We start from the raw sequence: 27,486 nt of genomic DNA, 5'->3' as shown, positions 1-27,486 counted from the left end.
TATATTTTTTAATTTATTTTCGTTCTTCATCTTTTATGTAATATTTATTTTTAACAAAATGACAAACTTGTATAATTTTGTAAAAGATAAGAAATTAAAATGATTATTAAGTAAAAGATAAGAGACTAAAATAAAAAAAAAGTTAAAATAAAAAAATTATATTTAAATCTAGGATTATTTTTATTTTGATTTTATTAATTTGCAAAGTTAGGTATAAACTTAGCTGATGCCTGATGGGAAGACTAAAAGGTTTTCACCTACACCCTCGAAGCAGTGGATACGCACCACTTGTATTTTCCGGTTTCAGCGCAAACAGGGAGACGCTGAACTAAACCGTTACTTATAACAGCCGCGCGGCATATGAAAGAAACCACCGTCAACACAAAGTCACAATAGTTACCCCAACTAGACCAGAAAGAAAGAAAAAAGTTTGACAAAACGCGAAGAACAACGCTTTTTGTTTGAACTTGTTCCTATAGCCAGAGAGAGAGAGAAAGAAAGAAAATAAATAAATAATGGGCAGTGATGCAATGGGAAGAGAAGGGTACCGTACGTTGAAGGATTTAAGATTGGAAATTGAAGGAAAAGAGGGAACTTTCTCTATATGCTTTTGGGTTTATTTGATGAATTCTACTACATTCCCTGCTATCATTCTTCACCAGGTCAATTTTTCTCTTCTTTACTTTCGATTCTTTGCTTTTTGGCATTTCATTTGATTGGTTTTGTGTGATTATTTCAGTTATTTTACTTTGAATTACTTTCCCTTTATATTGGGTTTTTCTGTTCTTTTTAGGGGTTTAATATTTTGATCATAATGTAGCTTCAAATTTATAATGATCAACTTGAACTCCTTGTTTTTCTGACCCAGTAAGTTGTACATTTTGAATCAGGCAGAGAAACTGGAAAATTATCAATTTGTTACATGTCACACTCTCACTTGTGCTATTGCACGATTGCACCTTAATTTGTTATGGACATGGCTACATTATGATTTAAGTTCATGTTTAAGGGTTCTCCACAGTAGTGGATTCAGAAATCTATATCTTCTATAACTCTTATATAAATGGCATATAAGTTTTGGTGCAGCCATTTTTTATTTCAATTTTACTTTTATTTAAACTATTCAATTTATAATGTTGTCTTTTTGACCAATCAAAAAACTGAACTTTTCTAAATAAACACATACATTTTTGTAACTTCTATTATATTTTAGAAAAATTGTAAATTCTAGAATTTACCACTTTGAACTTGAATAAAAAATGTCATAACATTATGCAGTTAGTCATAGACATAGTCTCTCAAGACAAATTAAAAAGACAGAAAAATGAAAAAGGATAGAAGAAGAGAAATGAGAAAATCAGACAAACCGGCTCTAACGGGCTCGTCAGAACGCTAGTAGTATACAATATTTTTACTAAATGAGTGGCCCAGTTGTGTGATTTGGGACAGTGAAAGAGAATTTTATGTAGACGGTCTAGAGTTTGATTGTCATACTAACAAATTCCCCCTTAACAAAGTAACCACTAACCTCTTGCTTATAAAAAATAGGCTTAGTTGCAGTTTTTGTCTCTCTATTATTACCAACTCACGGAATTGGTCTCCTTATTTTAAAAGTCAACAGTTTGGGCCCCTCCCTCATATTTTTGAATTAAAAAATGACGATTTGACATATTTTAATGACATGACATACAATTCTATGGTATAGAACCATCTAGATGCATTAATTATTCATGTCATTAAGTAAATTAAAAATATGAAAAAAAATTTAAGTTGAAATCTATGTTTTTACGGTGTTTTATTCCAATTTCATGAGTGTTAATCATTCTACATCATCGTATCATATGCTACGTTATTTAAAACATCCCACATCATCATTTTTTAGTTGAAAAATCAGAGGAAGGGACCAAAACTGTCGACTTTTAAAACAGGGGACCAATTTCATGAGTCGGTAAAAATAAGGGAACTAAAACTGTAATTAAGCCTAAAATATATATTTTCACTGAAGAAACTTATTATAAACTTTTATAAAATATGTGACATAAGTGATCCAACCCCGAAATTTGAATTGTGTTATGTGTCACTTTGTGTGTTTAGTGTTAGAAGAGTAGTGAAAATTAGAAGGTATAGAAATAAAATTAATACAAATTTATTATCTCTTTTATCTCTAACAGCTTTCTGCATTCATTTTTTTAAATTGTCTTTTGAAGGCAGCACCTATTTTCATAAGGGCAAAAAACAATTTTATTATGGTTAAGTGAAAAAATTGCTCTGTGGGGGCGGCTGCTAGTGCTGAGTCAGCACTTATGCTGCCAGCTTGTAACTAACTGTAACTGCAAGTGCTGAGTCAGCAGCACCTATGCCAACAGCTTCATGTAACTAACTGATCTGTAAGCAGTTAGATGATGACTGGTATAAATACCGGATCCAAGTGTATTGTTTACTAAGAAATCATTTACAAGAGTGAATACACAATTCTGTTTAGAACTCTTCCTCATTTTCTCTCATTAGTTCAGTTTCTTTTACAACCACGCCTGGTTGTCAAGTTTTAGTAATCATACTATAGTGTGTAAGTTACTTTTTGTTTGTAATCATAGTATTGTGTGCCCAAATCTTCTTAGTTATTAAGAATTCTATTGTTCAGATTTCAGAGCTTTAATAGAACTAATGTTGCTGATTTTGTGGGGTTGATAATAGTAGTGGTGTTTTTCATTGCATTTGTTTGTTTGCATGTTTTTTTGGCATTCCATAGATCTATTGTTATTGTTTCTTTTATGTTTTTTTTTTTCATTTCTATTTTGTATTTCGAGTGTGAGCATCCTTCCATCCCACCATTTCATTTGTTTAGTTTTGTTAATTGATCTCCAATTCATAATGCTGTGGTCAATATTATGCTCCCTATTCTCCTTCGAATTCTGAACATAATCTCTGTTTTAGAATTTAGATCGTACCTTTGCTATTATATATGGTTACCTATGATGCTATCATTATGTGACCGAGCTGGTAAAATAACACCAAACCACCTCTTAAACGATCCAATTTTTCACCTGAAATAATTCATCTTATGTTCCCTTTTGTGGTTTTATTCTGTTTTGATTCTTTATTAATTTATTATTGAAAGTACAGGTAGCTAAAAAATTAAATGGGTTTTCAGGTTCACTCTGATATCTCCCAAAGTGCTCCTTTTCTCATTATTAACGAAAATAAGAGAGTCAATATTTTGCCAGTTCTTTTCTTGCACGAAGAAGCTCCTGATACTGGCAGTATAAATTCCTGGACAGAAGTTCCACATGCTACTGTTGATTTTGAGTTTTCTTTGGAAAAATGGGTTCATGTTGGATGTGAGGTAGCTTATGTGACTACTTGAGGATTAGCTCGTACCGTTTCTTATGTTTTCTTTGTTTATGGCTTTCACATCACTGAAATTCATTTGCACACTACTCCTACAAACTATTTATTATGGGCCCGTTTGTAACAGTTTTTATTTTGTTCAATTTTGTTTTATAAATAATTATTTTTATTAGTTTTCATTTGTTTGTTGCAGATTTAAAAAAAAACTAGAATCTAAAAACAATCTAAACACTTCTTCAAATGAGAAGTTATTTTGAGTAGTTTATCTTAAAAATCATTTTTGATAATTAATTTTTTATAAAAGGTGATTTTCAATATAGTAAATAAACACAAAATAGCTTTTAATTTAATCTCAAAATTATTAAATATCAAAATCACTTGGTTTATTCTTGCATTGACCCTAGTGCATGTTTATTCTTTTGTCTAGTGTGATTTTTCATATTTCCTTTCTATATTTGAAAGAAAGAGTAAATAAAATGAAAAGAGAAAAACAATTGGCTCGCAATTTACCCAAGGTTGACCTAAAGCATTTTACTAAACACTTTCCTTGCTACTCATTGTTGATATTAGTCCATTCCTTTTTTCTTTTCAAAATATTTTAACGGAATATATGTGATGGCTATTTTCTTCTGTTATGATAGGTTTGTCCAAATAATATCCGGCTTCAGATTAATGGGGAGATTGTAGCCAAAAAGTCACTGTCTTCCTTATTAAATAAGGAATCCAATTCAAGTGATTTGAAGAAAATAACTTTAGCAAATGTTGGGGGAAACGGAAATAATGTGCAGGGTTATGTGCACAATTTTGAAGTATTCCATAATGTTTCATTTATCAAAGATCATCATTTGAAGGTGATTGTAACTTTGACTCGTGAAATTCCATGTTAGTTTCTCATTTGTTTGTTTTTACATTCTCTTTAGTTATTATAACAAACACAATACTTTATTCCTCTGTTGATAATTATATTTTACCCGTTGTCAGGACCCTCCTCTAAAGTTATCAATAGATGAATCGGCTGCCTCTGAGGTTGAAGAAGAAAGTGGCGGTATTTGGGGCATTGTTGGTGGCAAAGTAAGAACGATGTTCTGTACACAGCACCTTGTTAGTCTATTTTAAGTCTTCATTTTTATTGTTATGAACCATAAAGAAAAAGGTCTAGGGTAAGCCTTCCATTTTTATAGGAGTCTAATTTTGGAAATATGTGATACACTTTATGTTTGTCATTTTTAAAGGGCTTATTATCGAACCCTGAATATGATTAAAGTTGAGCCACTTTATTTTAGGTAAGTAAGCAACATACTGATTACACTTCCAGAAATACAGTTATTATTCATTCACCCTTTTCTTTCATATGGTTATACTTATGAGAACTTCACAAATTATGTCGAATTCTAAGTGCTGCACTTCTATCTTTCCCATCCGGTGTAAACCTTATTTTCAACTTTACCTTTGCATAATTTGTCACAGGCATCTTGTCGCAGGAATTTCTCTTTAGATGTTGTTTTATCAGATGCCTTTGGACAACCTGTAGATAAGGAGAATGAGGTTCATAATTCTGGCTTTAAGATAGCTCAAGTTAATGCTCACTACTTGAAAAGAAGTTGGAATTTGTAATATCACACTATTATCCTTTTCTGATTATAGCAGGTTTTTGCTTCTCTTGTGTATGCTGACACGGGGGCTCCAGTGGAGAATACAAGTGATGACGAAGCACCCCTTTTGTCTAGCTATGATGGGATTGAATTTTCTTCTCGTGAAAGACCTAGTAAACTTTTGTTGGGTCGTGCATCATTTAAGCTCAGGATATCTCAGGTAAAAATGCCATGCCTGAATGTTGGTTATAATATTACAATATCTGATATTATTAACTGATCAAGTGGAGATACAGTACACTTATGTATACTGGTAGGACTCATGAAGAGAAAGGCCCAAAAGAAGAATAGAGTGCTGAGTTGGCAAGTTAGTTAGATAGAGGGAGAGAAAGTACACGTGGAAGTGGGAAATAGAGAGGTAGTGTCATGGGGAGGATATATAATAGTTGTTATTCTATTTTACAGTTTTTTAGTGGGTAGAGGGTATTCATCCTCTGAAGGAGCTTTGCTGTGGGGGATATAGGGGGAAACTCTTGTAATCATTTTCTTAGTTTTCAATCATCAATTCCATATGCTTTTTTCTCTTAATTTTGGGTTCCTAACAATGGGCTGCCCTGCCGGATCTGTCGAGGGAGAGCCAGTGATGTTGGAGAGAGGGAATCCAATTTTTGACAGAAAGAGAGAAGCTTACTGGTGGCTGATTCAGTTGGATCGGTATTTTTAAACCCATAGTTGGATCCATGAAGAGATGAAAATCATGTGGGTGACTATGTTTGCATTGAGGGGAAAAGCTTCCTTATGGTGGTCTTCTTGGGAGCAAGACAATCATAATGCAACATGGAATTTTTTTTAATGGGGCTTTATGAAGGAGTTCATTCCAGATCTGTGGTATATGCTTCAGTCTGCAGAAGGTGAGGAGCAAGAAGCCACGATCACATTCTGAATGAAATAGCAAAGAACAATGAGAAGTAGAAGGATGGTGGGAAAGGGCCGGACTTTGGGTCCCTACAGAATTCAACTAGCTTCGCGCTGTTACCAGAGTCGTCAAATTGGCAACTGCAGAACAAACCAATCATGGTGTTAGAGAGGGCAAATTTAGGATTGTTCATAGATGCGGGAATAGTAGTTAATGAAAAAATGAAGGAGAAGCAAAGCAAAAATCAAGTGATTATGGTAGAACTATCAACTCCGCCAGAACCGCCAGATGCAAGTCCACCAAACGTGAAAGGTTTGGCCAACACTATTAAAGGTTTGGCCACTTAAGCACTGTCTCCAGCTAACTCAAGGGGCAAGGTCTGCTCCAAACTATATTCCCCACAACCGTTTTGAACAACGAAACATGAAAAACTGGATGAATTCTTAATGTTTCAGGTAGCTGCAGGTTGTAAACAACTGCTTCCACCCTTTCCATCACCTTAAAAGGGCCATAGTATCTAAGAACTTGTTTGGGGCTGATGCGGGAACTCACAGTAAGCTGTCCATGAGGTTGCAGTTTCAAGAAAATCCACTCTCGACCTCAAAGTTCCTCTCAACCCTCCGGTGATCAGCTTGGTCCTTCAACTGATTGTATGCTCGCAACAAATCATTTTTCAATTGCTTTAAAGCCTCATCTCTATCCTTCAATTCCCGCAAGACAGCTTCAACTCTCACCTCACTAGGCAAGAACCTGCTCAACACCGGTGGAGGTCTCCCATAAACAATCGCAAACATAGTAGTTCCTGTGGATGCATGTAAATTGGTATTATACCAATACTCGTCCCATGGTAACCAAGTAACCCAAACCTTGGGTTGATCAACCACAAAACACCTCAGAAAAGTCTCCAGACACCTATGAACAACAACCTTTGTTTTCCCATTGGTTTGCGGATGATAAGCCATACTCATCTTGAGTTGAGTCCCTTGCAATTTGAACGATTCTTGCCAAAATGAACTGACAAAATGGGGTCCCTATCACTCACAATGGACGCTGGAATTCCATGAAGACACACCGTCTCTTTAGTACAAATTTCAGCCAACACCCTTGTCGAATACAGATGTTTGAGAGGAATGAAGTGGCTGTACTTAGACAGCCGGTCTACCACAACAAAAACAGATTTGGGTAATCCGGTGATAAAACCCATCGATATATCTTCCCACATGTGCTCTGGCATCACATCTGCTCCCTTTGGGATACTAGCAGAATTTTCAGCAAACACCAGCCTCCCTTCAAATAACAAGACCCTTTTCTTGTATGAGAACCCTTCACGTGTCTCCTGCCCCTGTTGCAAAGCTGACATAATTTCCAGCAGCTTCTTATCCCTGTGTGCCTCTTCAAGGCTTCATGGCTGCCCTCCCAAATAGGCTGGTGGATCAAAGTTCCCAATTTAGCATCACCATACATCCTGGACAGCGCATCTGCTCCCTTTGTTCTCCAATCCCAGCTTATATATAATATAAAATTGGTAGCCTATATTAACTTGGCCGTCAATTCTGTTGGTCTGTGGTGGTGACCTTTGCAGAAGAAGTTGCTTTAAGATTTTCTGATCAGTGTGCACAGTAAACTTCCACCCTAGGAGGTATGCTCGCCAATGCTGAATTGCCAATGCCACTGCCATTAATTCCATAGGCAGATTTTACTAAATTCCTATCTCCCAATGCCTTGCTATAATAGGCTATCGGCCTGCCACCTGAATCAGAATCGCCCCCAACCTTTTTCCAGAGGCATCGCTCTCAACCACAAACTCTTGAGAAAAGTCAGACAATGCCAAAACAGGGGCTGTAGTTAAGCTCTGTTTGAGCTCTTCAAAAGCTTCATGGGTATTGGAATTCCACACAAACGCCTCTTTGTTTGTGAGTTCAGTTCGGGGCTTGGCCATTTTTCCATAATTCTTAATGAACTTCTGGTAATACCTCGTTATTCCAAGAAACCCCCTTACTCCCTTGACATTCTTAGGTGTTGGCCACTCCATCACACTCTTCAATGATGTGACCCAAGTATTCAACTTTGGTTTGAGCAAAGGAGCACTTTTATGATTAGACACCAATTGATGTTGTTCCAATACCAACATAACTTCTTTCACATTCCCTATATGAGCGTCCCAACTCAGGCTATACACTAAGATATCACAAAAAAATACTAACACAAATTTTCTCATCATGGGCCTAAAAATTTCATTCACCAATGATTGAAAAGTAGATGGTGCATTAATGAGGCCAAAGGGCATTACCAAGTACTCATAATGTCCTTCAAGCGTTCTATATGCCTTTTTATGGATGTCCTACATCCTCATCGTATTTTGATCGTAACCCGATTTGATGTCAAGTTTTGAGAAGAAATGTGCTCCGTGCAATTACTCCAATAACTCATCAATCACTGGAATAGGGAACTTGTTCGGTATAGTCACCTAGTTAAGGGCCCTGTAATCTACACATCCTCCAAGTATCGTCCTTCTTCTTGACAAGGATTACAGGGCTTGAGAAGGCACTCTGACTTGGTCTAATGATTCCTGATTTCTGCATTCCACGCACTTGTTGTTCAATCTCGTTGTTATGGTGATGGGGGCATCAGTATGGTCTCACATTAACGGGCTTTGCCCTTCAATCAAACAAATGGCATGCTCTTTATCTCTCTTTGGTGGTAGCCTCTGAGGATCCTTAAAAAACTGTGCAAAGCTACCAAACAAGTACTGTAATTGCTTCTCCTGTGTAGGATTGCAAGTTCCCACAACACCTCCCACTCCTGAACTGTTCGGTAGCAACACTTCAGTTGACAAAACAGCCCTTCTACCATTTGTTTGCACTTGCCAAGTATGGTTTGCAACACCAACTGTCTGTCTCCATCACTTTGAATTCCTCTCACCTCCTCCAATTGTCTGTGAATCTGAAATTGCATGATTTCTTCTTTCCAGTTGACCACATTCTCCCTAATGAGGCCAACCATGCAATTCCTAACACCTAATGACTCCCTTCCAAATCAAACAACATTATATCCACCTCAAAGGTTAAAGCTCTTACCTCTAGCTCCACCACCATACACCTCATTTTAGCAATGACTTTGTAACCATCTTCTAACTTGATGCTCATGGGTCTGGTCTCCTCCACGGGCCACCCTAGTGCCTCCACCAATTTTCTGGAAACGAAGTTGTGTGGCACAGCTGTCCACCATCAACAAAACTGGAACTCCATTGACCTTGGCTTGCATTCTCATGTTGTGTGGTTTCCAATTTTTGTTCAGAGAGGTATCTCCCAGAAACATCATATTGCATTCATCATCTGCTTCCTCTGTTTTCTCACCTTCTACTGTAGCTATAGCATTGACTTCACCATTTTCTTCATCTGGTTCTTCCTCCAAAAAGACCTACAGTTGTTGATCGGGGCACCGGTGGTGAGGATGGAACAAACCGCCGCACATGTAGCACAACCCCTCTTATTTACGGTAAAGCAACTCTTGGTACGAGAGATGTCGTACCCCACAATCTCGGTTCAGAGTACGTCGCTGCTCAGTTCGCCCCTCCATTCTAGGCTCATTTGTCTCCCTACTCCCCTTTGTAACGGCTCAATCTGACCCCTAGCTTCAAGCCACTCCGTTTTGGTTTGGAGCAATATTAAACCCGATGTGAGAATGATGATCTGACCCGCTCGCACCCTTCTTGTCCATATTGTGATTTTCGGCCAAACCCCTTTTTCCCTGCAACTCCATCTCCACCGCCCTTGTTGAATTGAGTAAGCAAGACCGTGCCACTGGTCCCTATGTACGTAAGCTTCGTACTCTCCCCCTAATCCATTCCTTCAGTTTGTGCACAAAATATCCAAAGTACTAGTCATCTGGAAGACGTACCTGTAATGTGAGGCCTTCAAACTCATGATCTCCATATTCCAACTGTCCTTAGAAAAGTGACAGGACATGTACCAAAAATCCATTCTACCTTCTATCCAACTATCCATGCTTTGGACAATTTTCATCTACCTATAATGGCCTAATTTGCATTCCTTATGTCTCCTCCGAAAGCAACCTTGCATATCTTCTAACTAAGGGGCTGAATAGGGACAACTTTGAAAGGATTGTTTCCCATATGAGAATGGAGAACACCTTTCACCAGCTTGAGTGAGCGTGTCAAAACTGTGATTATTATTATTAGTATTATTATTGAGAAATATCTCAGTTGTAGGGATTTGACTGTATAGAGTCCTTATATATCTATTGTATTGTCAGCATATTAGATTCAATAAAATATATTTTCTTAATTCTCGAGACATGTATGATTTGTATTTTGAAGCCCATGAGGATAGAATGACAACCAATGTAATCCCATGAGGATAGTCCAACTCAAAAGCATAGTCCATTAGGTGTGGGAGAACCTCATGATTTAAATACCACACTGAGTATTTTTATCTATTCAATGTGAGACTCATAACAATAAAATTATTGTGTTTATTTCTTTCATGAAAGATTGGATTTGAGAGGTACAGTGCCGTTTTATTATAACAATCAAGTTCCATAGTAGCTAGATCTTACAAAATGTTAATGTGTCATCTGTCCGCACAAATGAACCAGTATTTCGAACGATTAATACTAGAGAAGTTGCAGAATTGACTTACACTGACCTAGTTTATTTTATTTCCAATTCATGTTATGTTTAAGTATCTTCTGCTCTCTCAGTCTAAAATTTAAGTAAATGTAATTTCATTCCATTATTCCCTTGCTCTATCAATAACTATTGTTCCATTTCCCAGCTTTCATCCAAGTGTGATAACAGGTTGTTCCTCATCAGATTTTGTGTTCCAAAGTTAGGAAATTATCCTTTCCTTCAGACAAACACCTGTCCAATTCGATGCATCTCCAGGAGCCGTAACACAAGATTATCCACGCTCGTGTGGAAAAGGTCAACTTATGCTCTCCAAAGACTCAATTTATCACAATCTTCAGCAATGGATGATAGGTCGTTGGAACATACACATTCTGGTCATGAAGAAAAAACCAATCCACTGATGAAGCGGTTTAGAGTTGGACTTGACAAGATATCTGTATCAGTTAATGCAGACTCCACCAAAAAGCAATCTGGTGTTGAATGTAATTCTCATGTATGGATACCTAATCAGGTGGTTTGCTGGTTCTTTTTCAATCTTATTTTAGATTATGCATAAAGAAACATACATAATTATATTATAAATTACACAGTGAAACCTGGCATGTGCATAGATGGCCCACTCAGTAGGTTATAGCTTTTATTGCTATTATGCCCAACTTGTTACTACACTCACTAGATGGTGATATGATCCTCACCATGAGACAACTTGAATCTTGTGTTTCCATAAGCTTTTTTTTATACATTTTGTGTTTGTTACTTTTGTACTTCAATTTTAATTGCCATCTTTGGACTTTTTAGAATATTGATTATAACTAGAGCTTTCCAGACAGTCGAACTTGCTGAACATAGTCTGAGAGTAGTTAAAATACAGCAAATCATGAAACAGTTGTTTGATTTTTTAAATTTCTGGTTACTAATCATATTATTAGCTTACGCCTATGAGAAGTCTTATGAATAATTTTTTGTCTTCTTTAATACCCACTTCTCATGCATGCTGATGTGTGGATAATTCACAGGCCAATTCAATCCCTGTGTTAATATTTAATTATTAGGATAGTAAGGCACGTTAGCTAAACACACTTTAATATTGTATTAGGTGGCCAAATAGCTAGAAAGCTTACTTTTAGGAAGATGCTTTGGGATGCTTTTGTTTTGTTTATTGCACTAAACATGTTTATAAGATCAATTTTGTACTGTAAAGCCAATATTTGAGCTAGATATTCTTATATTTCTAAACTAAAAAGATTTTTTATGTAAGTGGTGTAACCTAGTCATTTTTTGTATAACATTCTTACATGCTTTATAAACCCTTCCAGATGTTTTCTTTCATTTTGTTAGGATATTTGTCTTAAATAAGTAATCTGTGTTGTCATTATCTTTTCACTATAACTGTAAACTGACCTAAAATTAGGTTGAGAATGGGTTTCCAAGAAGCTTGGATGGAAGATCTCTTAACTTCGAAGAAGACGCCTATCCATCTGAATCAGAGAGTATAGGGGAGAGAAATTCACCTTCAAATAGTATGGGAAGTAGAAGATATCCGATATCTGATATAACCATTTTCAAATACTGCCTGGCAGGCTTGACTGAGAGATCTCTCATGCTTAAAGAAATTGCCACCTCTTCTTCTGATAGAGAAATTTCAGAGTTGGCTCATCAAGTTTCGCACTATTCAGGATGTTCCCACCACGGGTAGGTGATTTTTTTTCCAGAAGTTATATATAATTGCATTAGTGCCACATGAAGGATGATAGTTGGAAAATATTGCTAGTAACTAGAAAGGTTGTTCATCAAATCATTCATCTTTTTTAGATGTATGAAACTCTATATTATAATATCTTGTTCCTATCTAGAATTTTCCTCTATTTAGTGAAAAAAGTAAAAGATAAAATACTTTCATATTTTATTACTACACCCCTAAGTTGTTTATATAGGAAAAAAAATTACAATAGTAATACGGAGTAATAATGACAGAATCATAAAATAAAAATAAACATAATAATATAAAATAAAAGAGAATAAAATCTGATTTCTCTTATTTCTTCAACACCTCTCTTCAAGTTGGTGCATAGATATCTGTCATGTCCAACTTGGTTATAAGTCACTCGAAATTGGGTCTTGCCAAACTTTTTGTCAAGATATCAGCAGTTTGCTGATTGGAAGTCACAAAATAAACAAAATAATATAAATAAAAGAGAATCAAATCTGGTTTTCCTTGATTTTTCAACACCTCCTCTCAAGTTAGTGCATAGATATCTGTCAGGCCCAACTTTGTTACAAGTCGCTCAAAATTGGGTCTTGCCAAACTTTTTGTCAAGATATCAGCAGTTTGCTGATTGGAAGTCACAAATGGCAGGCATATAAATCCAGCATCAATTTTTTCTTTTATGAAATGACGGTCAATCTCAATATACCTTGTTCTATCATGTTGTATAGGGATGTGAGCTATACTTATTGCTATTTTGCTATCACAGAACAATTTTAAGGGTGAGTCAACTTTCATTTTCAGTTCGTCCAACATTTTACGAATCCATAAAAGTTCACAGATTCCTTGAGCCATTCCTCTGAATTCAACTTTTGCACTGCTTCGAGCAACAACCCCTTGTTTCTTACTTCTCCAAGTAACTAAATTTCTCCAAACATAGGCACAATATCCAGTGGTGGACTTTCTATCAGTAATTGATCCTGCCCAATCAGCATCTGTAAATATAGAGACTTCTCTATCATTAGTTTTCTTGAAGCACAAACCCTTTCTAGGTTTAGATTTCAAATACCTTAAGATTCGATAAACTGCCTCTAAGTGTTCTTCATAGGTAGAATGCATGAATTGGCTTACAACACTCACAGAGAAAGCGACGTCAGGTCTAGTGTGGACTAGATAAATAAGTTTGTCGACTAACCTCTGGTATCTTCTAATCTCAACAGGAGCATTGCCTTTCTCCCAAAGTTTAGCATTTAATTCCATATGAGTATCTGCTGGTCTACACCCACTCATCCCAGTTTCTTCCAAGAGATCTAGGATGTATTTTCTTTGAGAAACAACAATTTCCTTCTTTGAGCGAGCAACTTCCATACCAATAAAATATTTAAGCGCGCTTAAATCATTGATCTCAAATTCTTTTGTCAAATTTTTCTTCAATCTTTCCATCTCAACAATGTCATCTCGTATGAAAATAATATCATCTACATATACAATTAGAATTGCAATTTTACCAACATTAGAGAACTTCATGAACAGAGTATGGTCTGATTGTCCCTGCATATATCCTTGCCTTTTGACTGACCGAGTGAATTTTCCAAACCAAGCCCTTGGAGATTGCTTGAGACCATAAAGGGATTTTTGCAGTTTGCACACATTTGAACCAAATTTATCTTCAAAGCCAGGTGGGCTATGCATGTATACTTCCTCCTCCAAATCAACATTCAGAAAAGCATTTTTTACATCAAGATGGTTAAGAGACCAATCTAAATTCACTGCCAAAGACAAGAAAACTCTAATAGTGTTTAATTTGGCAACGGGAGCAAAAGTCTCTGAGTAATCAATGTCATATGTCTGAGTAAACCCTTTAGCAACCAAGCGTGCCTTGTATCTTTCAACTGTGTTATCAGAATTATATTTCACAGTAAATACCCATTTAAGCCAACAGTATTCTTTCTTGTAGGTAACGTCACGACTCTCCAAGTTTGATTCTTCTCAAGAGCTCTCATCTCCTCAAGAACAGCTTCCTTTCACTTTGGAATTTTTAGAGCCTCCTGTATATTTTTTTGAATTTCTACAACAGACAACTTAGAGCTAAATGCAGCAAATGAAGAAGACAATTTTGAGTATGACACATAATTAGACAAATGCTATTTAGTGCATGATCTAACAGGTTTTCTAATTGCAATAGAAAGGTCTATATCAGGATACTCGTCATGACTCTTAAGAATAGAAGAAGACTTACCTGTATCAAGATGATGTGTTGGATTATCTATTGGTTCGGAATCTTGGAAGGGTCGGAGAATGGGTCCTTCATTTATCTGTTTATGGTTTCTTCTTTCAAATACATTTCTCTTCCAAGTAGGGTCAATTGTAGTAAACCTGCTTTGTGTCTCTTTATCTGAGTCATTACGTTGTGGCATTTCAGGTGGTCCTTCATTATTATTGAGATCAAACATTTGATCATTGTGATTTTGATTTGAAATTGTCGCCCCCGAATCTATCAAAATCTCATTCATAAGTGGATTGAGTTCCAATATAGATTCTTGGACATTTTCTTTTGGTGTATCAATATAAGTCTTAGAATTTTGTGACAACACTATATCACTTAAAGTAATGATGTTTTCAAAAGTAAAAGATGGATCTTTCTTAAAGTTTCCCCCCTGAAGATGAATGTTAGTAAAAAATGGTTGATTTTCAACAAAAAGAACATCCATGGTTACAAAAAATCTGTTTGATTTTGGTTCAAAACACCGATACTCCTTTTGAGTTGGAGAGTAACCGGTAAACACACATTTTATTTCTCGTGGCTCGAGTTTGTCAAGGTGTTTATGTTTATGAACAAAAGCAGTGCAACCAAAAACTTTTAGTGGCAAATCAGCAGAGACACTAGTCAAAGGAAAATAATTTCGAAAAACATCAAGAGGGGTATGAAAATCTAAAACTTTTGATGACATTCGATTAATTAAATATGATGCAGTTAAAACAGTTTCACCCCACAAATATTTTGGAACCTTATTTGCAAATAGTAAAGCTCTAGCAACCTCAAGAAGATGCCTATTCTTTCTCTCTGCAATTCCATTTTGTTGGGGTGTATTAACACAAGAATTTTGATGAACAACCCCATTTGCAAGAAAAAAATCAGACAAAAGTATATTAAAATATTATTTACCATTGTCACTTCTGAAGACTTGAATATTTGTTTGGTATTGAGTGTGCACCATTTTAAAGAAATTTTTGACAACCTGTCGAACTTTCGATTTTTCTTTCAATAGATAAACCCAACAAATTCTAGTATGATCATCAATAAAAGTTATAAACCATTTTTTATTAGATAATGTGTTTATTTTATTAGGACCCCGAACATCACTATGAAAACTGCAAACGGTTTTGATTGTTTATATGGTTGTGTAGAAAAAGAACAGTGATGTTTAGCCAATTCACGAGTTTCACAATGAAATAAAGACGGATCCTTCTTAGAAAATAATTTAGGAAACAAATGTTTCAAATACGAAAAACTAGGATGTCCTAACCGTAAATGCCATAACATAATATCATCATTATTAGAAGAAACAAAAATAGATTCAAAGCAGGTACTTGTTTTTGGTTGGTCTTTGAAGTCGAGTCCATTGTTAAGATAATAGAGTCCTCCACTCTCCTTAGCATTGCCAATCATCTTCCCCGTTCTCATATCCTTAACAGTGCAATGAGAACGAAAGAAGCTAGCTTGACAATTTATATCCTTTGTTAATTTAGTAATGGATAACAGATTACATGATAAATTAGGAACATGTAGGACATCTTTTAAGGTTAACTTAGGTGACAGAATAACATAACTTTTCCCTGCAATGGCTGAAAGAGAGCCATCTGCAATTTTAATTTTGTGGTTACCTGCTAAAGGACTATAAGAAGAAAACAGACTCGACTCCCCAGTCATATGATCAGTAGCACTAAAATCGATAATACAAGTATGGCTGGGAGTGACACTAAGTAGAGCAGTATTTGGAAAATTACCTCTCTGAGCTACAGAGCAAGAAGGAGTTTGAGACTCCAAGAGTTTGTACAATTGATCTAATTCTTCCTTGGTGAAAGGAGATGGGCTTGAAGGAGACTGCTTCTCTTGATCAGAGGGAACCAGCTTGGAGGGCATTACCTTCGTTTCTTTCTTTTTTCTTCTAATTTAGAGGTTTTCCATGGAGCTTCCAACATGTATCACATGTGTCACATACGTTTGCAATGTTCGCACCATGGTTTCTTGCCATCTCTCTTCCCGTCTTCATTCTTAGTGACTAGGGCAGAGCTTTCAACCTCACCAACAGAAGGTGTCTTACCCATCATAACACTTTGTCTCGCCTCTTCTTTTCTAACTTCTGAGAATGCTTCCCGAAGTGATGGCAATAAAATCTTTCTCAATATTCTGCCTCAGATTTCATCAAGTCGCTTATTAATCCCAACCAAGAACATGAATACTCGGTCGTTCTCCTGTCTCCTAAGAAACAAAACATTGTCCTCACAACACTTCCAATGATCATCATAGTAGAGATCCAATTCTTGCCATAGTGTCATCAACTCATTATAATAGGTAGTGACATCTCTATCTCCTTGTTTGGCATGCCACAATCGTGATTTGAGATTGAAAATTTGAGAAGAATTCTAAATATCATAATATATTTCTTTGACAGCCTCCCAAACTTCCTTTGCAGTAGGCAAAAACATAAAAGGTTTTCTAATCATTGATTCCATATTACTAAGCAGCCAAGCAATAATAGCAGAGTTCTCATATTTCCAAAACCTGTAATTCAGATCAGTTGTGGCAGGCATTTGCACCTCTCCTATTAGGAAACCTACTGGGCATGTGCCAGTTGGTTGAAGCGCCAAACTCTACTGGGTTGTGGAAAGCTTTACAGAACCCTAACCAGAGCTGTTGATACCATGAAGAAAGTAAAAGACAATACTTTCATATTTTATTACTACATCCCTAAGCTGTTTATATAGGAAAAGAAATTACAATAGTAATATTAAGTAATAATGACATAATCATAAAATAAAAATAGACATAATAATATAAAATAAAAGAGAATAAAATATGATTTCTCTTGATTATCCAACAATTAGTTTCTTATTTGTATGTTAGATTATCTCTTAGGGAAGTATCATATCTCAAGGTATCTTTGATTATCTCTTAGGATTAGTTTCATATTTTTTTTTTGCTACTGTAATCAGTTTCTGTTTGGAACTCACAACAGTTTCCTTGTTTGATTAGGCTAAGTAGTCTAGTTTTAGTATAATGTTTAAGTGCTTAGTAATTTGCATCACCATCAATCATCATATCAAACAATAATCATAATAGAGATCTTTATTTCTTTTTCTTTTTTTTTTACCCTTTTTTAAAACCTTATAATTTAATCATGATATCCATAAACTCTGAAACTCTATTATAAAAATTTCACTATCAATAATTAATTTCTTTTTTTGTTGCCAGTCTTCTCCGGATTCCAAACTCCTCAATTGTCTCTTTCTTTCTGTGTGTTTAGAACCATTTTGCAGCTACGGCTGCCACTATTAGCCACCATCCAAATGTTTTTTCTAACTTTTCAGGTGAGTCGACCACTACTAGAATTGTTGTCTTCTGATCCACCATTACTCACGACAATCAAGTTCATACACTATTCTGGATATTCACACCATTTTTTTCCTCCATTGTCGTTTTTTCACTTGGGCACCATTTTTCACTTGCACACGCATCAACCATCTTGCGTGATGGTGCGTGGAGGCTCCTTTCTCAATGTGTGATTCCATTCTCCTTGTCAAAACCATCAATTTTTTCTGCGATCGTAGTGCTCTGATTCCAGGTGATAGAGCTGGTATGAACCTACTTTAATTTACTAATAATACTTATAATTATTATCGATCAAACTCTAGGAATTATCTTCCACCAGAGATTTGTTACATAAAACCCACTCCCTGTCTCTGTCCTAAACTTTTTATTTATTACATAAAATACAATAATTGCCAACTCTGTCCCATTTCATAATTGCTACATAAATGCTGTTATAATACATAATATTTATTTATTTACTAATAATAAATAGTCTAACAACCTCTTAACACAAATAAATTTCCTCCCGCACCATGCTGTCCTTATTATTTGACTAGTATAACAAATACTAATTTCTTCAAGTTTTGTTCAATATAATTAACTGTCTTTACTGCAATTACCCAGCATGTTTCCTCTCTGTAATTACTGGTTTTGTTTCTAAATCAGAAACCAAATACTAAGTGCCAAGAGATTGATAGAGGATGGAACTAATCTATGGAGGGCGATGTCTGCAAACAACCACCACGTTCCTTGGGAGAGCGCAGTGTATGAGATTGAAGAGCAATTCATGAAGATTGCTTCATGTGGGTCAAGATCTTTCTCTCATCAGGTCCAATTTTTTTGTTTTGTTTCTTTAAGGAAAATTACTATCTTTAGTTTATATAAGTTACTACACTTAAAATTGTTTATAACTTGCATAAGTTACTTCTATTTATAATTTTTTATACTACATGGGAGTTGTATAATTGGCACTACATTACTGGGATACTAATACATCATTTATGGTTACTAATACAGTAAAATGCTATAAACACAAAATAGTCCGAATCTTATGTGATCAAGCATTAACCTATTTATTGTGAATATATTGTTAAGATTTACATAGACTCATATGGTAGAGCTAGATCTTTTGAGTTGTTCGTGTTTGGGATAGAGCTACTACTCATGATTAAATCAATGTTTTTCCTAATCAGAAATCCAAACCAAGAGTAAAGGGAAAGATATAAATTGTAAGTTTCAGAATCCTAGAAAATTAGCTTGAAAAAGTTAACTGTTTTGTAATGGCTGCAGGACCTTGAGATTTTAAGAAGGATTGCTGGATGTCAAGAGTATCTAACACAAGAAAACTTTGAGAAATTGTGGTGCTGGTTGTACCCTGTAGCGTGTATAATATCGAGAGATTGGGTAAATCCTATCTGGAATTCCACATCACCTAAATGGATCGAAGGATTCATCACCAAGGAGGAGGCAGAAGCTTCACTTCAAGGTCCGGCAGGATTTCAAGAACCTGGTACTTTTATACTTCGGTTCCCTACCTCAAGAAGCTGGCCCCACCCAGATGCTGGTAGCCTAATTGTTACTTACATTGGCAAGGACTACAAACTTCGCCACAGACTACTTTCAATGGATCATATATATGGGTAAGTTTTTATACCTTTTTTTGTTGAATCCATTGCATATTCTCCACTTAGTTGGATTTTCTTGAGTCATGAATGCCCTTTACGAGGAGTTCCAGTTATGTTTGTATGTCTTGTCTTCCTTCATATTTCATGCATTTCCAATGCATCATAGATGGACTTTATGTGAAAAAAAGGATATGCCATAAATTGCAAGCAGATAAAAGAAGGAATTTTTTTGGCTTCTTTGGAAATGACTCATGGATTTTGACGATATTTTGAGCTCTAGAAGTACGATTGAAGTGCTCTTTGATGCGTTGGAAAGAAGACATTTCCTACAACTTTCTATATATTTCATGCATCTTGGTTTGATCATGGTATAAAACAGGCTGGAAGTTAAACAAGAATTGTGGTCGTTTCTTAGTTTTGTGGGCTTCATTAGAATAATAGCTAAAAGTAATATAAATAGGAACAAACAAAAATGGGGTGTTGTAGCAAGTTAGCTTTCTTGTTGAAAATGACTATTGCCTTTCCTTTTATTGTTTTATAACCATTTTCCAATTAAGACTTGACAAACCAACTAGTAGGAGAGATAATACAGCCACTATGATTAATGTTAATTGTGGCTTTTCCTTGATCAACCCAGGATTCCTATATATATATATACATATATATATGCCCCTTGTGATGAATAAAGATAGTTTTGGATGAAATTAAAATTTCTCTTTTAGAATTGTGAGTGAGATATTCTCCTTTTTTTATTTTGTGTACTCACGACTAAACACTCATTGGTCGATTAAATTAGAATTGATAACACCTTTGTTAATTTTGAATATACAGTTTCAAAGTTTGGGTATTTGGAATTTGTGAACTCACATATTGGAATTGTTTGGTCATGAAATTGTTTAAAGTCATCACATTGTGGAAGCTTACCTATCATAATTTCATTTGAAGCATCGTGTATCTATTTCCTTTGTAATTTCTTAACATTATGCTTGTATTAGTATTGAAGCTTTGATTGGCCAATTTCCAAATTCGTGATTTGGCTATTGGTTCAAGTCAATATGAGAGCATGTTTGGGTTGTCATTTGTTAACTCTCGACCTTCATTTTCTTCATAGTGGATTTTTGTTGATTTGTAACTCAAATCTGTCATACAAGCTTGCTGAAATCATCCTATGTGCCATCTGTCTAATTTGGATTTCATCAATCCTCCATGTGATCAACTGATAGGAATAGTGGGCAATAGCCAAATAGATAGGTTGTTTAAAAAATAAGTTAGTTAGTATATTCCCTGATTTTATGGGATTCTATTATAGAATTCTATTATAAGGAGAGAAGGGTAGTTAGGATCTCATTCAGAATCATTTCAAGAAAATAGTTAGGAGAGAATTATCTGGTTAGGAGTAGTTATGCTTTGGTTTATAAATTCTTATAACTCTGGTTTAGTTTCTTTTTCTGCATTTATCACCGTAAGAGCTTCTGCTCTCCAAATTCCAGCAATAATTAACGATTTTCTTCAGTAAAATGATGGTTTCTATCATCAACTCTTCAATACTCAAAATTAGTTTTTTCACAAGACATGCACCCCATTTATATATTGACACAAACAGACACTAACCATTTTTCCCTTAGCTAAAATTTTAATTTTAATCACACTTGTTTATTTAGCTCTGATAGAAGAATTGACGTGAAACCATTGCAAGATATGCTATTGGCAGAACCTGAGCTGTCTCGGTTGGGAAGGTATAACGAAGCTTTTTTATTGTTTGTTATATATTGAATGTTTATCAGTTCTGAATATAACTGTTTTTCGCATAACTGTCAGGACAATGAGAAGTTATAAAGCACACTTGCAGCATTAAGGCAGAATGTCCTTCATTATCGAGTCAAAGTTGCTTTTCAAGGTTGTATTGGCATTATAGACTCAAAAAGGAGGTTGAGGTTAAGGTTGGATTATGATTGTTTATTATTCATTTAGTTTGTATATTATAGATATAGATGTAAGGTGGCTTCTAACGTGAGACAACTACTAAATGCCTCACCAGTGCACCACTAAAATTACACCGTTAGGTGTGATCAATGATTTAGATTTGTTTAAAATAAAAATTTGACAACTTTAAAATTTTAATAAAAATAGAGTATTTATTATCAAAATTTTGATCAATGATTGAGTTAGTTTCTTATAATTGATCTATGTCATCATTTATATATTGCATATTAAAAGTCGACTAAATCACTAGTACTAGTATATTTGTCTATTGATTTTAATTTCTAATAATTATATAAATTATTTTTATAATTAAAAATCATAATAAATCAAAAGAGGTTCAAAGTACAAAATTTAAAAGTTTTTGTGCTATTATATCTATAATCTAGTTGCACTTATTCATTAAAGCATGTCAATTAAATATTGTTCAATTAATTTGATAATAATTAACTATTAAAATTTGATTATTAAATAATTTAAGTTAACGTTTTTTTTTATAATATCCAAGTCACTAAAGTCAAGAATGGGTTACATCGATAAAGAGACTGACATATCAGTAAAATTAGAGGGGATCAAGTCCATGACAAAAATTTATAATTTTTTAGAGGACCAAAAACTTAAATTTAAGAAAAAAAGGACTAAATTAAATCTGAACTATATAAAATAACCAAAAATACATTTAAATATTTTATTTTAAAACTGGGACATAGCATTGTTTCAACCATAGGATGGATCCAACCGTCCATAAAGAATGAAAGTTAGAGAATCCGGATCTTGCACAGCACATCCACTGTCTTCATATTTTTTGTATTTGGATTTCCTTATTATAGTTTCTTTTATTTTTATCAAATTTAATTTCGTTCTATCATTTATCATCGTATTAAGGTGCGAGAGGGAGCGAGATTAACAAATGTCACGTCCTTTAAGTTTTATAAATTTTTTTAAAGTTATATATTGTCAATTATTATATTGTCTAGAAATTTATTATTAACTATATTTTACATAAAATTATAGTTAGATATATATTTATAATTATTTTAATCTTTAAATGTGTTCATTATTAATTAGTTCAATTTTTAAATGTGTTTTATTAATAAATTTAGTTTTATAAATTATTAATAAAAAATAAATTTTATTATGCGTTTAGTTTTAATACATTTAATTTTATATATTTAACTTTTTATTTTTATATAAATATTAGTTTTGGATTTTGCCATCGATCATATTTTGCATTTATATGTTTAATTTATTTACAGTTCTGTAGTGTTCAGGTCCATGGATTCAACAGGAATGCATAATTTTTTTTATTTTTTCACCTAATAAAATATGTAGAGATACCCATTCTATATCTCTGAGGGTGTAAAATGGGTATACATAGAAATAGATACATTAATTTGATATATATGTAATATGTTGCTGATGTTAGTGTTAAATGAGTACAAAAACAATAAAGAGATGTACAAATAAAAAGATCTTATAAATACAACAAAAGGTTTACTCTTCTATTATTTCCAACTTATTTTATAAAGATATTTTTGTACCCTCAAATTTTTTTCCAACTTATTAAAAGAGCAACTAAATAATTTATTCGGTAAATAAATCTTGACCAACGCCTTAATTTAGTGACATAGGAAAAAATAGCAAAACCTTAGAAATTTGGAATTTTAAGCCTTCATCGAGCTAAGAAACTAACACTACTTGTTGGGATTCTGGTTTGATCACTGGACAGAGGGGATCCATCATTTCATCAAATTCCCTTTCTTAATATTCAAATCACTCTTGTTCAAGTTAGGAACATTTGTTCTGAACATTGCCTCAATCTGAATTTGTTAGCTAACCCCATACATCTCAGAATTGGTTATCTACTAGATCAACAATGTTCAATTTGAAGCAATCAAATTACCAAAAAAAAAAATAAAAATTGCCGCAATCAAACTTCAATAAAAGCAATAGACATGTAAACTTAACATTTTATAAACTATCTACGCCATTTTTTGTTGATCACCATTCAACTGTTATTGTTCAATTACAGTAACACAATACTGTTATCAAAAGTCTTCTCTTCATCGGAAGACTCGACACTAAAAAAGCAGAAGAAAAAACTAAAACAACTTGAACTCACTCCTATAGGCTATAGTAACTAACAGTGGAATTCCCTACAGCGAAGAAGATAATTAAAAAGACATCAACTGCTACTTTTTATCTTCAACTGCAACAATCTTGTATTTCCCAGATACCTGTTGCTGCACAATAAAATCAAATTAAACTTGCTAATATAATACAAATTTTCCAAACCAAAAAGTTAGCCCTGGATACTTAATAATCAAATCAAATTTATGACATATATCTTCAATTTTAGTAAATAAATAAATGCAAGTTTAGAACAATTGTAACAACATTGAATTTATTTATAAACTAATTTACATGTATAAAATTCCTTAAAATATAATAAAATTTATTCAGTATAATATGAAAGATATTACCTTTTCCCATAGTTGGGAGTGGGTTTTACAAAAACCAGCAACAACAGTAGCACCTTTTTTCGCTTCCTTATACTCAATACAAAGATCCTCTTTGATTCCACAAGTAATATGAAAACCCAAACCACACTTAGGTTCGGAGCAAACCAAGGCACACCCATCACAACACTCACAAACATAGCACTTCTCCAACCATCTCTTCTTTGGAACTTTAGAACAATCAATCCCTTCTCTCCCTTCTGGATCAACAAAAAACACTTCAGGAACAAGTAAAGCACAAACTATGTGGGCCCACGTTCCATCTATTGTTCGCTTCATTGCTCCCTCTTTTGTTGGACACAACGAGCAATTAATTGAAACAGTGTCGTTTTTGTTGATAAAACGACACCGTTCACAAAACCAATCACCCTCTGGGATATTTTTTGTTAATGGGTTTCCGTAGCAGGAAGCGTGGACCATTAAATTGCAACCGTCGCAGAAAACGATTGGGTCCTCAGGGTTAGCATCGGTGCTCTGGCACACACAGCATAAAATCCCATCGTCGCTGTCGTCTTCATTTTCGATGTTGTTGGTGTCTTGTATTTGAGGTTTTCTGTGAGTAGGGGTGGGTGAGTGGAGAGTGGGGTTGTATTCGACATTGAGGTCGAAAGGTTGAACGGCATGGTTTGGTGTGTTGTGATGGTAAAGGTGGGGATGAAGAGCGCATACTCTTTTTTTGGTGGGTAGAGAATAAATAGATGGTGATGGTGTTGAAGGTGGGCTGTGAAAAAGTGTTGAGTTTCGAGATTCTTTGCGTTTTTTGGTGGGTAAGGGAGAACAGGGACTGTGTTGTTGATTTTTCTGTTGAATAAGTCTGAGTCTCTTGTTGGGAGGAAGGTCGCTGAGGGTTGTTGTGGTGAACTCCATTTTTTGGTTTTGAGGGGAGATTGGAGAATGAGGTTTTGGAGTGAAAGTAAAAGGTTGGTGTTATTAAGAAATTTGTTGATTGTTTTGATTAAGAAGGAAGTTTTTGAGGTTTTTAGTTTTGCGGGAATTGAAATTTGATGGGGAAGGGGCGGGGGAGAGGAAAAAGGAGGGAAGGAATTGGAAATTGGAAAATATAAATAAATAAAATTAGGGCTGAAAATAATAAAGCGGGAGAGTAAAACTGCTGGCGTTTCGATTAAATTGATTGATTAAAATACGGAACCCGCGCTTTTTTGAATGAATTTGGCAGCGGACAAATCTGGTCATTGGTGAAAACTTTGTTGAGTGAAATCAAATATTTTTATTAAATATTTTTAAAAAATTAATGGGCAGCGGGTAGAAAATAAGCTGTGTAGGGATAGCCATAAAAGGAAAAATTAGATTCATAACACTTACAATAGAATTAAATTAGATTTATTGTGTTTAAATTATATTTTACTATCATTTTTTGAATCATGAAAATTTCTCTAATTATATGAAGACTATATATGTATCTATATCATTTTTTGAATCATGAAAATTTCTCTAATTATATGAAGACTATATATGTATCTATATCAGAGACTAATTTTTATTATCAAATTTTGAACCATCATGGAACAAAAGAAGTTGAGAAGTATGTATATTGTGCAAGAATCCATTTTTTGGAGAATAAATTATTTGGTGCCTATTTATAATCACACATACTTCTATCAAATAGAAGTTATTAACATATCTTAATTACCGAAAAACTTCTTTTCCTTCGTATATTTACCATTCGTGAAGTTTCTTTTTAAAACAAAAATAGAGTACAAAGGCATGATATGATTAACCTGACATTCTAACAATATTGACGCCCTAAGTTAATCACTTATTATTTGCATCACTCTAAAATAATATTAAAAATAAAATAAAATCCAAGATGCTTGAGGGAATATATCAAAACTTAAGAAAACAATCCTCAAGGATACATAAACCTATAGGGATAAAACCATAATGTTGGAGAAAAAAAGTGCAATACATATATATAGACATCAACAAAATATATTTTTAGAAAGACCAAACCCTGTTTCTATTGAAAACATCATAAATATTATAAGAAAAAGTATTCAATCAATGATTGTAAACAATGTGAAGTATCAAATTAGCAATTTTATCCGCACATTGATTCTCTTCTCTAAAAATATGAGATATGGTAAAACTCATTCTTTTAATCATCTCAAGATAATTAAGTCTTTTATTTCTAATGGACCAATAAACGAGGCTATTATTTCTAAAAGCTAAAATTTTCAAATGTGAATCAAAATTAATCTATAGAAATCGTCATCATTCTTATATATTATTTCAATAGCAATCATAACTCATATAAGCTCAACTTGTAGTACAATTGTAATTCCCAACTTCACAGCAAAACAACTCAGGGAATTAGCAGAGTTGTCCTTGAATATACCTCCACAAGAAGTAGGATCAATATATCCAAATGCACCACCATCAATATTACATTTAATCTAGTACTCTTTGGGGGACGCCAAATCACCTCCTTGATAATAGGCGCTTTAGGAGGATGAGCTCCAACTTGAAATGACTTGGGAATTTGAAATTCCTAAATAGGGTTGGAGACTATGCTAGAAGTGTGATTGTCAGATAAAGAAACATTAGTAATAATTATGTTGATAATATTATGAAAAATAGAAATCATGCCTTCAAATTGAGCTTGATTTATGCAATACAATATAGTATCAATAGTAAATATTATGTTGGCCATAATAACATATGTAATATCCTGCTTTTTCGAGACATTAACTAACAAAATTTTAAACGTAAAGATACAAATTCATTTTTTATATATATATAAGATTTATCTGAAACACATGAATTTAAAACCAATTAATAAATTTTTCAATTGTATTTTCAAAAATAATGAATCAGAGTATTGACAATTACAAAAAGTAAATTTAATGCGTAAAACAAAAGAAACTCTTAAAATCAAAACTCTTGGCATTTGGGCGCTTGTGAAAAACTCTCCCAACAAGTCTAACACTAGTACAAAAGTATCTCGGAGCCTCAAACTTCATGATATTGTGTTTCCTCTCATTTCTCCTACTAGGTTGGCCGCGACATTATTTGCTCAAGTAACATTATATTTGACGTCCTGCCAAATGTAAGAATCATATCTAAATAACAAACACAGAACAAATAAACATGCATATATAGTTGTTATAGCAAAAATATAAATAAATCATATATTTCATTTAACCGTTAAAATCACAAAGCACCAAAAATATAAATCAACCAAAATACACAAATCCTATTTGTTTGACTATATGTCAATGCATGATTCCGGAATATCACCATCCTGTAGAGCAAAGAGTCTCACTATTGGATAATGTCCCACCGTTGGATAAATGCTCTTCAGAGTTTCATGTTCAGTACCCCACCATTGAGTATTTTTATGAATCACGTTGCCTTTTCAAAGAACTGTCGTCATGTACTCGCGACTAGGTTCATGTCACCAATGCATGCATGAATGTCATCACCTTAGTTAGTAACAAAATATATCATTCAACCAGAGCATCCAAAAGCATTCAACTTTGTCCTAAACCAACCTTGTTTAGACATAAAGTCATCACCTTGAATAACCACCTGTTACC

The 27,486-nt window shown here is 34.2% G+C and overlaps 2 protein-coding genes across 5 annotated transcripts; one reads left to right on the top strand and one right to left on the bottom strand.

Annotated features, from left to right (window-relative positions):
- The first annotated feature begins 237 nt into the window (after positions 1-237).
- Positions 238-21,602, top strand: LOC101502730 (SH2 domain-containing protein A-like). Of its 3 annotated transcripts, none has more exons than XM_012719601.3 (12): positions 238-662; positions 3,152-3,343; positions 3,990-4,199; positions 4,330-4,419; positions 4,816-4,893; positions 4,996-5,160; positions 10,653-11,018; positions 11,919-12,199; positions 18,472-18,634; positions 19,096-19,445; positions 21,092-21,166; positions 21,249-21,602. In XM_012719601.3, the coding sequence occupies exons 1-12, from the start codon at positions 516-518 to the stop codon at positions 21,283-21,285; spliced, it is 2,154 nt and encodes a 717-aa protein (XP_012575055.1). In that variant the 5' UTR covers positions 238-515; the 3' UTR covers positions 21,286-21,602. The 3 variants fall into 3 exon arrangements, with proteins under 3 accessions (XP_012575055.1, XP_012575056.1, XP_004513787.1); XM_012719602.3 differs by having other exon boundaries at positions 4,993-5,160; positions 10,653-11,000; XM_004513730.4 differs by having other exon boundaries at positions 4,993-5,160.
- Positions 21,603-23,346: 1,744 nt separating this feature from the next.
- LOC101503041 (uncharacterized) lies at positions 23,347-24,960 on the bottom strand. Of its 2 annotated transcripts, none has more exons than XM_004513731.4 (2): positions 23,894-24,960; positions 23,347-23,653 (listed from the first exon to the last, which is right to left on the bottom strand). In XM_004513731.4, exons 1-2 carry the CDS (start codon positions 24,794-24,796, stop codon positions 23,603-23,605), a joined length of 954 nt encoding a protein of 317 aa, XP_004513788.1. In that variant the 5' UTR covers positions 24,797-24,960; the 3' UTR covers positions 23,347-23,602. The 2 variants fall into 2 exon arrangements, with proteins under 2 accessions (XP_004513788.1, XP_004513789.1); XM_004513732.4 differs by having other exon boundaries at positions 23,347-23,647; positions 23,894-24,959.
- Between the last annotated feature and the right edge of the window lie 2,526 nt (positions 24,961-27,486).

The sequence above is a fragment of the Cicer arietinum genome, chromosome 7 (genome assembly GCF_000331145.2).
Source record: "Cicer arietinum cultivar CDC Frontier isolate Library 1 chromosome 7, Cicar.CDCFrontier_v2.0, whole genome shotgun sequence".
Lineage (NCBI taxonomy): Eukaryota > Viridiplantae > Streptophyta > Magnoliopsida > Fabales > Fabaceae > Cicer > Cicer arietinum.
This window is presented reverse-complemented; position numbering and strand designations above follow the sequence as displayed.

What these genes read in the sequence shown, in the direction of transcription:
- LOC101502730 (XM_004513730.4), top strand. Translation starts at nt 516, where the DNA reads ATGGGCAGTGATGCAATGGGAAGAGAAGGGTACCGTACGTTGAAGGAT. An exon ending in TCAAAGATCATCATTTGAAG is followed by an intron (nt 4,200 to 4,329) that starts GTGATTGTAACT and finishes ACCCGTTGTCAG; the next exon opens with GACCCTCCTCTAAAGTTATC. An exon ending in GGGGCATTGTTGGTGGCAAA is followed by an intron (nt 4,420 to 4,815) that starts GTAAGAACGATG and finishes AATTTGTCACAG; the next exon opens with GCATCTTGTCGCAGGAATTT.
- LOC101503041 (XM_004513731.4), bottom strand. Translation starts at nt 24,796, where the DNA reads ATGGAGTTCACCACAACAACCCTCAGCGACCTTCCTCCCAACAAGAGA. An exon ending in ACTCCCAACTATGGGAAAAG is followed by an intron (nt 23,654 to 23,893) that starts GTAATATCTTTC and finishes TTTATTGTGCAG; the next exon opens with CAACAGGTATCTGGGAAATA.